At 44.9% G+C, this 12,654-nt stretch overlaps 1 protein-coding gene across 17 annotated transcripts in view; it reads left to right on the forward strand.

Annotated features, from left to right (window-relative positions):
* LOC144508694 (CMP-N-acetylneuraminate-beta-galactosamide-alpha-2,3-sialyltransferase 2-like) overlaps nt 1–12,654 on the forward strand; it is a 556,023-nt gene that overhangs the window by 27,583 nt on the left and 515,786 nt on the right. For all 17 annotated transcript variants that reach the window (XR_013500328.1, XM_078236998.1, XM_078236999.1 and 14 more), the window contains 2 exons: nt 5,784–5,829; nt 10,001–10,120. Coding sequence is in view for 16 of the 17 variants with exons in the window: in XM_078236998.1 (XP_078093124.1) it covers nt 5,784–5,829; nt 10,001–10,120 (166 nt within the window). In the remaining variant the exon portion in view is untranslated. The remainder of the gene's footprint in view (nt 1–5,783; nt 5,830–10,000; nt 10,121–12,654) is intronic.

Raw genomic sequence — 12,654 nt, forward strand, 5'->3', positions numbered from 1 at the left:
TGATTGGCTGTAAAGTGCTTGGGCCATCCTGAGGTCATGAAAGGTGCTATATAAATGCACCTTTCTTTAGGTATTGCTTAACAATATCACTGTTCACGCATCTTAAATTCCACCCTGTATTGTTCTGTTCTAAAATTATAGAATGAAACATTACAGTATGAGGCCATTTAGCCCATCACACCAAGGCCTATTGTTTGGCAGCACCAGCCAATGAATATCCCCATTGCCCCGCCTCTATATTCGAGTAGCCCTGCCCCCTATCACCATAGCCCCATCCCTCTATCACCATAGCCCCGCCTCTCTATCACCATAGCCCTGCCTCTCTATCACCATAGCCCCGCCTCTCTATCGCTATAGCCCCGCCTCTCTATCACCATAGCCCCGCCTCTCTATCGCTATAGCCCCGCCTCTCTATCGCTATAGCCCCGCCTTTCCAGCAATCGAGGGGAATTGAGGAGTGATATTTCCAGCCGGATGGGGAAAGATTTTGGAACTCGGGGAAAGGGGGAGAAAGCCTCGCTGTGTTTACAAACATCCTGGGAAATGCCATAAGGGCTGTGACCTGATTGGTGAATGGACTAAGAGCTGGAAAGTGGGGTTGGGCCTGATAGCTCTTTTTCAGATAGCACACATGATGGGCTGAATGGCCTCATGTGCCATCAATCTTTGTTTATATGATTTCTATGTTAATGTCACTTCACAATTTTCCATGTTAAATTTTGTCTGGCCCGTTGTCTGCCCGATACCCAGAAGCCTGTATCCTGTTTCTGCTATCAATCCTTTCTCACCACCCCCCCTTTTCTACCAAATACATAGAATCATAGAATCTACAGTGCAGAAGGAGACCATTCGGCCCATCGAGCCTGCACCGCCAACATTTCCACCCAGATCCCATCCCCGTAGCCCCACATATTTATCCTGCTAATCCCCCTGACACCAAGGGGCAATTTACCATGGCCAATCAACCTAACCCGCACATCTTTGGAGTGTGGGAGGAAACTGGAGCACCCAGAGGAAACCCACGCAGACATGGGGAGAACGTGCAAACTCCACACAGACAGTGACCCAAGACTAGAATTAAATCCAGGTCCCTGGTGCTGTGAGGCAGAATGCTAACCAGTGCCGCCCCAACTCAGTCCTCCCAAAAGTTGTGGATGCTGGGGGGTCAATTAGAGGTGAGTAAATTTTTGTTGGCTGAGGGTATCAAGCTATATGAAACCGTGTTGGCCTGATTAGTTTGAGAGAGATGATTGGATGGCTGGGCAGACTCGAGGGGCTGAATAACCTCCACTGTTCCAATGTCGGACAAGACCTTGGTTAAACATAACATTGAAAGGGATAATGCTACCATTATAGATTGTGTACTGAAAGGAAATTGTACATCATCAGCAGTAACATCCTGACAACAACCACAGGAAGTCTGATGATAAACAGAAGCATCGTCATATTACAAAGTATATTTCACCCGTTCAAAATCTAGATTGGGAAACAGCAAGCAGCAGATACGGTGGACCTATCAAACGAGCATTCATTTCGGCAGGACCTGGAGATCCCACCATTGGGAGGGGGCTGTAATCGAGCCAAACTCAGATTACAACAGCAACACTAGAAACATCAACAACATACCATAACCTGCTCCTTGAAAGTAGTAAAACTTCCCAAAGGCACTTCCTGACCAAATGCTTGGTACAATTCCCCAAGGTAGTTGGGGATATAGTGATCCCAGTGATTCCAGTGAAAGCATCGAGCATTTGGAACACGTGTGAGAAAGAGCTCCAGAATTAACCAATTTTGAGGGGGAAAGGCAGAGACATCAATGTTGGTTTACCTTGGAGACTTGCATTACTGATGAGCCCTGGGTCCAGGGCACTGGGGAGAGACAGATTAGGAAGAAAATAATGCTCAGGATAAACTAGACTTTCAAGAACAGAGAGAAGGAACTGTCTTGCTTGGGCCTTGCTTTTATGTAATACTCGACAAAGTCAGAAAAGCTGTACTTAGAACATAAGAACTAGGAGCAGGAGTAGGCCATCTGGCCCCTCGAGCCTGCTCCACCATTCAATAAGATCATGGCTGATCTTTTCGTGGACTCAGCTCCACTTACCCGCCCGCTCACCATAACCCTTAATTCCTTTACTGTTCAAAGATTTATCTATCCTTGCCTTAAAAACATTCAAATAGGTAGTCTCAACTGCTTCACTGGGCAGGGAATTCCACAGATTCACAACCCTTTGGGTGAAGAAGTTCCTCCTCAACTCAGTCCTAAATCTGCTCCCCCTTATTTTGAGACCATGCTCCTCGTTCTGGTTTCACCGGCCAGTGGAAGCAACGTCCCTGCTTCTATCTTATCTATTCCGTTCATAATCTTATATGTTTCTATAAGATCTCCCCTCATTCTTCTGAATTCCAATGAGTATAGCCCCAATCTACTCAGTCTCTCCTCATAAGCCAGTCCTCTCAACTCCAGAATCAACCTAGTGAATCTCCTCTGCACCCCCTCCAGTGCCAGTATATCCTTTCTCAAGTAAGGAGACCAAAACAGTACACAGTACTCCAGGTGTGGCCTCACCAGCACCTTATACAGCTGCAACATAACCTCGCTGTTTTTAAACTCCATCCCTCTCGCAATGAAGGACAAAATTCCATTTGCATTCTTAATTACCTGCTGCACCTGCAAACCAACTCCTTGAGATTCCTGCACAAGGACACCCAGGTCCCTCTGCACAGCAGCATGCTGCAATTTTTTACCATTTAAATAATAGTCCATTTTGCTGTTATTCCAACCAAAATGGATGACCTCACATTTACCAACATTGTACTCCATCTGCCAGACCCTTGCCCACTCACTTAGACTATCTATGTCCCTTTGCAGACTTTCAGCGTCCTCTGCACACTTTGCTCTGCCACCCATCTTAGTGTCATCTGCGAACTTTGACACACTATACTTGGTCCCCAACTCCAAATCATCTATGTAAATCGTAAACAATTGCGGTCCCAACACTGATCCCTGAGGCACACCACTAGTCACTATCGCCTACCAGAAAAACACCCATTTACCCCCACTCTTTGCTTTCTGTTAGTTAACCAATCCTCTATCCATGCTAATACATTACCCGTAACACTGTGCACCTTTATCTTATGTAGCAGTCTTTGGTGCGGCACCTTGTCAAAAGCCTCCTGGAAATCCAGATACACCACATCCACAGGTTCCCCATTGTCCACTGCACATGTAATGTTCTCAAAGAATTCCACCAAATTAGTCAAACATGACCTGCCCTTCATGGACCCATGCTGCCAATGGGACAATTTATATCCAGACGTCTCGCTATTTCTTCCTTGATGATAGATTCAAGCATTTTCCCTACTACAGAAGTTAAGCTAATCGGCCTATAGTTACCCGCCCTTTGTCTACCTCCTTTTTTAAACAGTGGTGTCACATTTGCTGTTTTCCAATCTGCGGGAACCACCCCAGAGTCCAGTGAATTTTGGTAAATTACCACTAGTGCATTTGTTATTTCCCCTGCCATCTCTTTTAGTGCCCTGGGATGCATTCCATCAGGACCAGGAGACTTGTCTACCTTTAGCCCCATTAACTTGCCCAACACTACCTCTTTTGTGATAATGATAGTTGCTAGGTCCTCACCTGCCATAGCCTTCCTGTCATCAATTTTTGGCATGTTATTTGTGTCTTCCACTGTGAAGACCGACACAAAATACCTGTTCAATGCCTCAGCCATTTTCTCATTTCCAGTTATTACATCCCCCTTCTCATCCTCTAAAGGACCAATGTTTACTTTAGCCACTCTTTTCGTTTTATATATTTGTAGAAACTTTTGCTATCTGTTTTTATATTCTGAGCTAGTTTACTCTCATAATCCATCTTACTTTTCTTTATAGCTTTTTTCATAGCTTTCTGCTGACCTTTAAAGATTTCCTAATCCTCTAGGTTCCCACTAATCTTTGCCACTTTGTATGCATTTTCTTTCAATTTGATCCCCTCCTTTATTTCCTTAGATATCCATGGCTGATTATCTCTTTTTCTACAGTCCTCCCTTATCACTGGTATATACTTTTGCTGAGCACTGTGAAAGATCGCTTTGAAAGTCCTCCACTGTTCCTCAATTGTCCCACCATAAAGTTTTTGCTCCCAGTCTACCTTAGCCAACACCTCCCTCATCCCTTTGTAGTCTCCTTTGTTTAAGCACAAGACACTGGGATTGGATTTTGCCTTCTCACGCTCCATCTGTATTTTAAATTCAACCATACTGTGATCGCTTCTTCCGAGAGGATCCCTAACTGCAAGATCATTAATTATTCCTGTCTCATTACACAGGGTGTGGAGATGCCGGCGTTGGACTGGGGTGAACACAGTAAGAGTTTTAACAACACCAGGTTAAAGTCCAACAGGTTTATTTGGTAGCAAATACCATTAGCTTTCGGAGCGCTGCTCCTTCGTCAGATGGATGTTGGATTTATGTCACATTATCAGTAACCCCCACAGCTTGCCTCCTAGACTTGCGGACTATCCTGTCTGGAGACAATTCACATCTCTTTAACCTGTGCCTAATGCTCCCTCCACCCACATTGTCTGTATCTTTAAGATCTGGTTGGCTGTAGGGATTCGCATTCTAATCAGTATTCTGTAACTTGATTTTGTGTCGCTGTGCCCTGTTTGAGAGCAGATTTCCACTCCATCTGACGAAGGAGCAGCGCTCCGAAAGCTAATGGTACTTGCTACCAAATAAACCTGTTGGACTTTAACCTGGTGTTGTTAAACTCTTACTCATTACACAGGACCAGATCTAGGATAGCTTCCTCCCTCGTAGGTTCCATTACACACTGTTCAAGGAAGCTATCGCGGATACATTCTATGAACTCCTCCAATTGATATGTAGATTGATATGTAGATTAAAATCCCCCATGATAATTGCTGTACCAGTTTTACATGCATCAGTTATTTCTTTGTTTATTTCTCGCTCCACCATGATGTCATTATTTGGTGGCCTATAGACTACGCCTATCAGTGACTTTTTCTCCTTACTATTTCTAATTTCCACCCAAATGGATTCAACCTTTTTTCCATAGAACCGATATCATCTCTCACTACCGCCCTGATGTCATCCTTAAATATCAGAGCTACACCACCTCCCTTACCTTCCTGTCGGTCCCTCTGAACAGTCTGATACCCCTGGATATTTAACTCCCAGTCGTGACCATCCTGCAACCATGTCTCTGTAATGGCCACTAAATACCCTGGACTGCTTTACTGCCCCTCAGACTGGGATCTCCATTCCCATCAATTCCCATTCCAATCCCTCCTTCCAGCTTCCCTCACTCTCTGCTCACAATCTGATCCCGAACTCTGCCTCTATCCAGTTCCAATCCCCTGCTCAGGAATACCAGGATCAGGAACCCGTTTCCTGGGTCAGTTGGATCCTGGCTGCTCCGTCTCTCAATATTCTTCCTGATCAAAATCCATCAATCTCAGATTGAAAAGCTGTATTTGATCTGCGTATCTACAGCCTTTTTTAGGGCAGAGAGATCCAGATTCCCACAAACCAGTGTGTGGAGCCGTGCTCCCTGGTTTCATGGTTGTGGACTGTTTTGAATCTGCTGTGGGTCACTAACGCACCAGCCATCTCTCTGGGCTGGATGGCAGCAACCTGGTGCAGTGGGTCCTGTTCAATTCCCCCTCACCCACACCCAGCTCTCCTGCCCGGGGTGTTTCTGAATGGAATACAAGAGCAGTAAATACCTCCCTCATGTTGTTTCTTTCCTTCCAGGATATACAGGAGAGTGAAAAGTCACATTAAAGCAGATCGAGACAAGGTGAGATGAACTTTTATATCAACGTAATAATGACATGTCCCATGTTCATATGACTAAGATATATCAGTCAATTCTGTCTGGGTGTGCAAAAATATGTTTATATGCAAGTGTACCTGCATAAATGTACAGGGTGTATGAAAGATGCTTATATGTATGTGTGTACGGTGTTTGTGTATATGACTCTGCGAGTGTGTAAGGTGTGTGTGTGTATAACGTGTGTACGTATGTGTCCACGTGTATGTGCGTGCATGAATAACTTGTCTGTGTAAGTTGTGGATGTGTGTGCGCATGCATGTGTGTATGTGCTTATGTGCATGTTTGCACCTGTCTGTGTAAGGTGCGCGTGTGTGTGTGTGTGTTTCCGTGTGCATGCTTGTGTGTGTTCGTGTGTCCAAGAGCTGTCATTTATTGCAGAATGCTCCAGCTCTGACTAAAGAAAACCACCGGGGTCAAACTCCCCATATCTATAATATTCCCATATCCCCACCCAGTATAATCCATAGTATTCCCACATCCAGACCCATAGCAATGTGGTTGACTCTTAAATGCCCTCTGAAATGGCCGAGCAAGCTATTTAGTTACATTTAGTTACATTCAACTACCACAAAGAAAAAAGGAACATAAACATGTGAAATGGACCTATGCACTGGAAATGACAATGGCAAACCCAGGTGAAGCTACAACACAGGACTGTGCCAAACAGCAAAAGCAACAAGTAATAGACAGAGCTAAGCGATTCCATAACCAACAGATCAGATCTAAGCTCTGCAGTCCTACCACATCCATCATGAGTGGTGGTGGACAATTAATAAACATAGCATGGATAGAGGATTGGCTAACTAATAGAAGTCAGAGAGTTGGGATAAGAGGGGCATTTTCAGAATTCTAACCTGTAACTAGTGGAGTGCCACAGGGATCAGTTGGGGGCACAATTATTGACAATATATATGAATGATTTTAAACAAGGGAAGTGAATGTACTATTTCCAAGATTACGGATGACACAAAGATAGGTGGGAAGGCAAATGGTGAGGATGACACAAGAGGAATATAGACAGATTCGGTGAGTGGGCAAAACCTTGGCAGATGGAATATAATGTAGGAAAATGTGAAGTTATGCACTTTGGTAGGAAGAATAATGGAGCAGAGTATTATTTAAATGCAGAAAGCTGCGGCACAGAGGGATGTGGGGGTCCTCGTGCATAAATCACAAACAGCTAGCATGCAAGTTCAGCAGGAAGGCAAATGGAATGTTGACCTTTATTTCAAAGGAAATGGAGTGTAAAAATAAGGAAGTCTTGCTAAAATTATACAAGGCACTAGTTTGACCACACCTGGAATATTGTGAACAGTTTTGGTCCCCTTATGTAAGGAAAGATATTCTGACATTGGAGGCAGTCTAGAGGTTCACTGGGTTGATCCCGGGTATGGAGGGATTTTCTTATGAGGAGAGGTTGAGTAGGTTGGGCCTGTGCTCATTGGAGTTTAGAAGAACGAGAGGCGACCTTATTGAGATATATGGGATTCTCAGGGGGCTTGACAGGGTAGATGCTGAGAGGTTGCTTCCCTTTGTGGAAGAGTCTAGGACCAGAATGCATAATCTCAGAGTAAGGAGTCACCCCTTTAAACCAGATGAGGAGGAATTTCTTCTCTCAGAGGGGAGTGAATCTGGAATTTCTTACCACAGAGGGCTGTAAAGGCTGGGTCATTGAATATGTTCAAGGCTGAGATAGACAGATTTTTAATCAGTGAGGGAATCCAGGGTCATGGGGAAAAGGCAGGAAAGTGGAGTTGAGGATTATCACATCAGATCAGTCATAATCTCACTGAATAGAGCAGACTCAATGGGCCGAATGGCCTACTTCTTCTCCTAAGTCTTATGACATAACACACTGGAGGAGGAGGCTCCACAAATATCCCCATCCTCAATGATGGAGGAGCCCAGCACATCAGTGCAAAGGATAAGGCTGAAGCATTTGCAGCAAGCTTCAGCCAGAAGTGCCGAGTGGATGACCCATCTCGGCCTCCTCCAGTGGTCCCCAGCATCTCAGATGTCAGTCTTCAGTCAATTCGATTCACTCCATGTGATATCAAGAAACGGTTGGAGGCACTGGATACTGTAAAGGCAATGGGCCCTGATAACATACCGGCAATAGTACTGAAGACTTGTGCTCCAGAACTTGCTGCTCCCCTTGCCAAGCTCTTCCAGTACAGTTACAACTGGCATTGACCCAACAATGTGGAAAATTGCCCTGGTATGTCCTATACACAAGAAACAGGACAAATCCAACCCAGCCAATTACCGCCCAATCAGTCTGATCTCGATCATCAGTAAAGTGATGGAAGGGGTCATCGACAGTGCTATCAAGCGGCATTTACTCTCAGATGCTCAGTTTGGGTTTCGCCAGGGTCACTCAGCTCCTGACCTCATTACAGCCTTGGTTCAAACATGGACAAAAGAGCTGAATTCCGGAGGTGAGGTGAGAGTGACAGCCATAGAACCATAGAAAATTACAGCTCAGAAACAGGTCTTTTGGCCCTTCTTGTCTGTGCCGAACCATTTTTTGCCAAGTCCCACTGACCTGCACTTGGACCATATCCCTCCACACCCCTCTCATCCATGAACCCGTCCAAGTTTTTCTTAAATGTTAAAAGTGACCCCGCATTTACCACTTTATCCAGCAGCTCATTCCACACTCCCACCACTCTCTGCGTGAAGAAGCCCCCCCTAATATTCCCTTTAAACTTTTCTCCTTTCACCCTTAACCCATGCCCTCTGGTTGTTTTCTCCCCTAGCCCTCGACATCAAGGCTGCATTTGACCAAATATGTCAAAATTGGAATCAATGGAAATCAGGGGGAAATCTCTCTGCTGATTGGAGTCGTACTTGGCACAAAGGAAGATGGTTGTGGTGGTTGGATGTCAATCATCTCAGCTCCAGGACATCACTGCAAGAGCTCCTCAGGGTAGTGTCCTAGGCTCAGCCATCTTCAGCTGCTTCATCCATGACCTTTCTTCCATCATAAGGTCAGAAGTGGGGATTGACTGCACAATGTTCAGTACTGTTCATGACTCCTCAGATACTGAAGCAGTCCGTGTCCAAATCAGCAAGAGCTGGACAATATCTGGGCTTGGGCTGACAAGTGGCAAATAACATTCGCACCAAACAAGTGCTGGGCAATGACCATCTCCAACAAAGGAGAATCTAACCATCTCCCCTTGACATTTGATGGTAGTATGATAGCTGAATCCTCCACTATCAACAACCTGGGGGTTACCATTGACCAGAAACTGAATTGGACTAGCCATATAAACACAAGAGCAGGTCAGAGGCTAGAAATATTGCGGCGAGTAACTCACCTCCTGACTCCGCAAAGCCTGTCCCACTGTCTACAAGACACATGTCAGGAGTGTGATGGAAAACTCTCCACTTGCCAGGATGGGTGCAGCTCCAACAACACTCGAGAAGCTCGACACCATCCAGGACAAAGAACCCTCTTGATTTCTACAACAAAAACAGAAAATGCTAGATAATCTCAGCAGGTCTGATAGCACCTGTGGAGAGAGAACAGAGCTAACGCTTCAAGTCTGGACCAGACTCAAAATGTTGTCTCTATTCTCTCTTCACAGATGCTGCCAGACCTGCTGAGATTTTCCAGCATTTCCTGTTTTTGTTTCAGATTACAGCATCCGCTTGATTGCTACCCCTTCCACAAACATTCAATCCCTCCAGCACTGATGAACAGTGGCAACTGTGTGTACCAACTACAAGATGCACTGCAGCAACTCACCAAGGCTCCTTAGGCAGCACCTTCCAAACCTACGACTGCTACCATCTAGAAGGACAAGAGCAGCAGATACCTGGGAACACCACCACCTGGAGGTTCCTCGCCAAGTCATACACCATCCTAATTTGGAAACATATTGCTGTTCCTTCACTGTCGCTGGGTCAAAATCCTGGAATTCCCTCCCTAACAGCACTGTGGGTGTACCTACACCACTGAGACTGCAGTGGTTCAAGAAGGCAGCTCACCACCACCTCCTCAAGGACAATTAGGGATGGGCAATAAATGCTGGTCTAGCCAGCGATGCCCACATCTATAAAGGAATTTTTAAAAATCCCCATCCCTCCTGGTATAATCTGTAATCTTCCCACATTATCATCCCACTAGATCAGCATCTTTCATCCTACCTTTTTCAAGTATATCCATGATGAATGGACTGAGCACCATGGAAGATATCCCTCCACTGGGATGCTGGCTCTCATCTTCGGCCTTCACATCTGTGATCAGGTAAGACCAGAGAGAGACCAAATGCTGATTCCACCAGCACGACCCTGCCAGTAACGAGATAGGTTACAAGTGGTAATGCCAAGTCCAGACCACCCTGGTAGTCTAGAGGAATACAGGGGAAGATCAAAACAGAAAGGGAAAGTGTACAATTGGCACAAAGAACTAAGCACTGCAGATAATCTAGATAATATCAGAAATGCAGGGACAGGGTAAAAAAGGAAATGAGGAAATCAAAGGGAGGATATGATAAAAAATTAGCAAATAAAGTTAAAGAAAACCCAAAGATGTTTTACCGATATATTCATGGTAAAAGGTTAGTTAAGAAAAAAGTGGGACCTATCAGAGATGAGGAAGGGAACTTGTGTGTAGATGCAGAGGCTGTGGGAAGGGTTTTAAATGAATATTTTGTCTCCGTGTTTACAAAGGAAAGGGATGGATGCTGATTTACTATTCCGGGAGGAACACCGTGAGACATTGGACAGGATAATCATACAGAGAGGGAGAACTCGAAGGGTTGGAATCCTTGGAAGTTGATAAGTTGCCAGGACCAGACAGACTGTTTCCGAGGCTGCTGAAGGATGTCAGGGAGGAGATAGCAGATGCTCTGAGGATGATTTTCCAATCCTCACTAGATACAGAGGAGGTACCAAAGCACTGGAGAAATGCAAACATACTTCCATTGTTTAAAAAGGGATTGAAGGAAATGCCAAACAGTTATAGGCCGGTTAGTCTTACATTGGTGGTGGGCAAATTAGTAGAATCAATCCTGAGAGATAGGATTAACTGTCACGTAGAAAGTCAGGGATGGTCAGCATGGATTTGTTGAGGGAGGGTCTTGCCTCACAAACTTGATTAAATTCTTTGAGGGTAGTGCAGTGGATGTTGTGTACATGTATTTTAGTAAGGCGTTTGACAAGATCCTGCATGGCATGTTGGTCAAAAAAGTAGAAGCCCATGGAATACAGGGTAATGTTTGATGGACCATAAGACATAGGAGCAGAATTAGGCCACTCGGCCCATCGAGTCTGCACCGCCATTCAATCATGGCTGATATTTTTCTCATCTCTATTCTCCTGCCTTTTCTCTTGATGCCTTGTGAATGGAAAGTTGTTCCAAGTGGTGTTCCACAGGGTATGGTGTTGAGACCCTTGCTGTTTGTGTTATATATTAATGATTTGGATGTGAATGTGAGGGGCAAGATTGGAAAATTTTCAGATGCCACAAAGATTGGCCGAGTAGTGGATAGTGTAATGGATAGTTATAATCTCCAAAACGATATAGATGGGTTAGTGGAGTGGGCGGTAAAGTGGCATTTTAACATAGAGAAGTGTGAGGTAATGTTTTAGAGAGGTCAAACAGTTATAGAGAATTCACAATAAGTGGGAATATACTAAGTGAGGGGGGTGGGGAGGTGAAGTGAGATATCTTGGTGTACAAGTACACAGGTTCCTAAAGGCAGCAGTTCAAGTAGACACAGTTGTAAAGGAGGCAGATGGAATGCTCTCCTTTATTGACAGAGGTACAGAATATAAAAGGATGTAACGTTTGAATTGTATAAAACACTGGTGAGGCCACAACTGGAATATTATGTGCAGTTCTGGTCACCACATTACAAGAAGGATGTAATTGTTCTGGAGACAGTTCAGGGGAGGTTTACAAGAATGTTGCCCGGGCTGGAAAAGTGTAGCTATGAGGAGAGATTGGATAGGTTGGGGTTATTTTCCTTGGAACAAAGAAGTATCCTGAGCTTTATTAATAGGGGCATAGAGTACAAGAGCAAGGAGGTTATGCTGAACTTATACAAGACACAAGTTAGACCTCAACTGGAATATTATGTACAGTTCTGGGCGCCACACTATAGGAAGGATGTGAACTAATAAGTAACCTTTAAGGACTCGGATGGAGTGGATTACTTGAAATGTGTACAGGAGAACTTGTTAGGTCAATATGTAAAGGGTCCAACAAGGGAAGGAGCTGTGCTGGACCTAATTTTAAAGTTCATTTATTAGTGTCACAAGTAGGCTTACATTAACACTGCAATGAAGTTACTGTGAAAATCCCCTAGTCACCACACTCCAGTGCCTGTTCAGGTACACCGAGGGAGAATTTAGCACAATCAATGCAACTAACCAGCACGTCTTTCAGACTGTGGGAGGAAACTGGAGCACCCGGAGGAAACCCACGGGGAAAATGTGCAGACTCCGAACAGTGACCCGAGGGCGGGAATCGAACCCGGGTTCCTGGCACTGTGAGGCAGCAGTGCTAACCACTGTGCCGCTAATTCTGGGGAATGAAGCTGGTTGAGGTGGTGATGGGGGAAGCATTTTAGTGATAGCGATCACAACACGGTACAATTTAAGCTTGTTATGGACAAGGAAATAGACAAGCTGCCAAAAAAAAACGTTTTGGATTGGGGGAAGAGTGGAGTTTAATAATGTTGGAGTTTGGAACTTTGGGGAGGCGACAGCTGGAGCACTGTGTGCAGCTCTGGTCACCACATTATAGGAAGGATGTGATTGCACTGGAGGGGATGC

This window comes from Mustelus asterias, chromosome 20 (genome assembly GCF_964213995.1).
Source record: "Mustelus asterias chromosome 20, sMusAst1.hap1.1, whole genome shotgun sequence".
In the NCBI taxonomy this organism is placed as follows: Eukaryota; Metazoa; Chordata; class Chondrichthyes; order Carcharhiniformes; family Triakidae; genus Mustelus; species Mustelus asterias.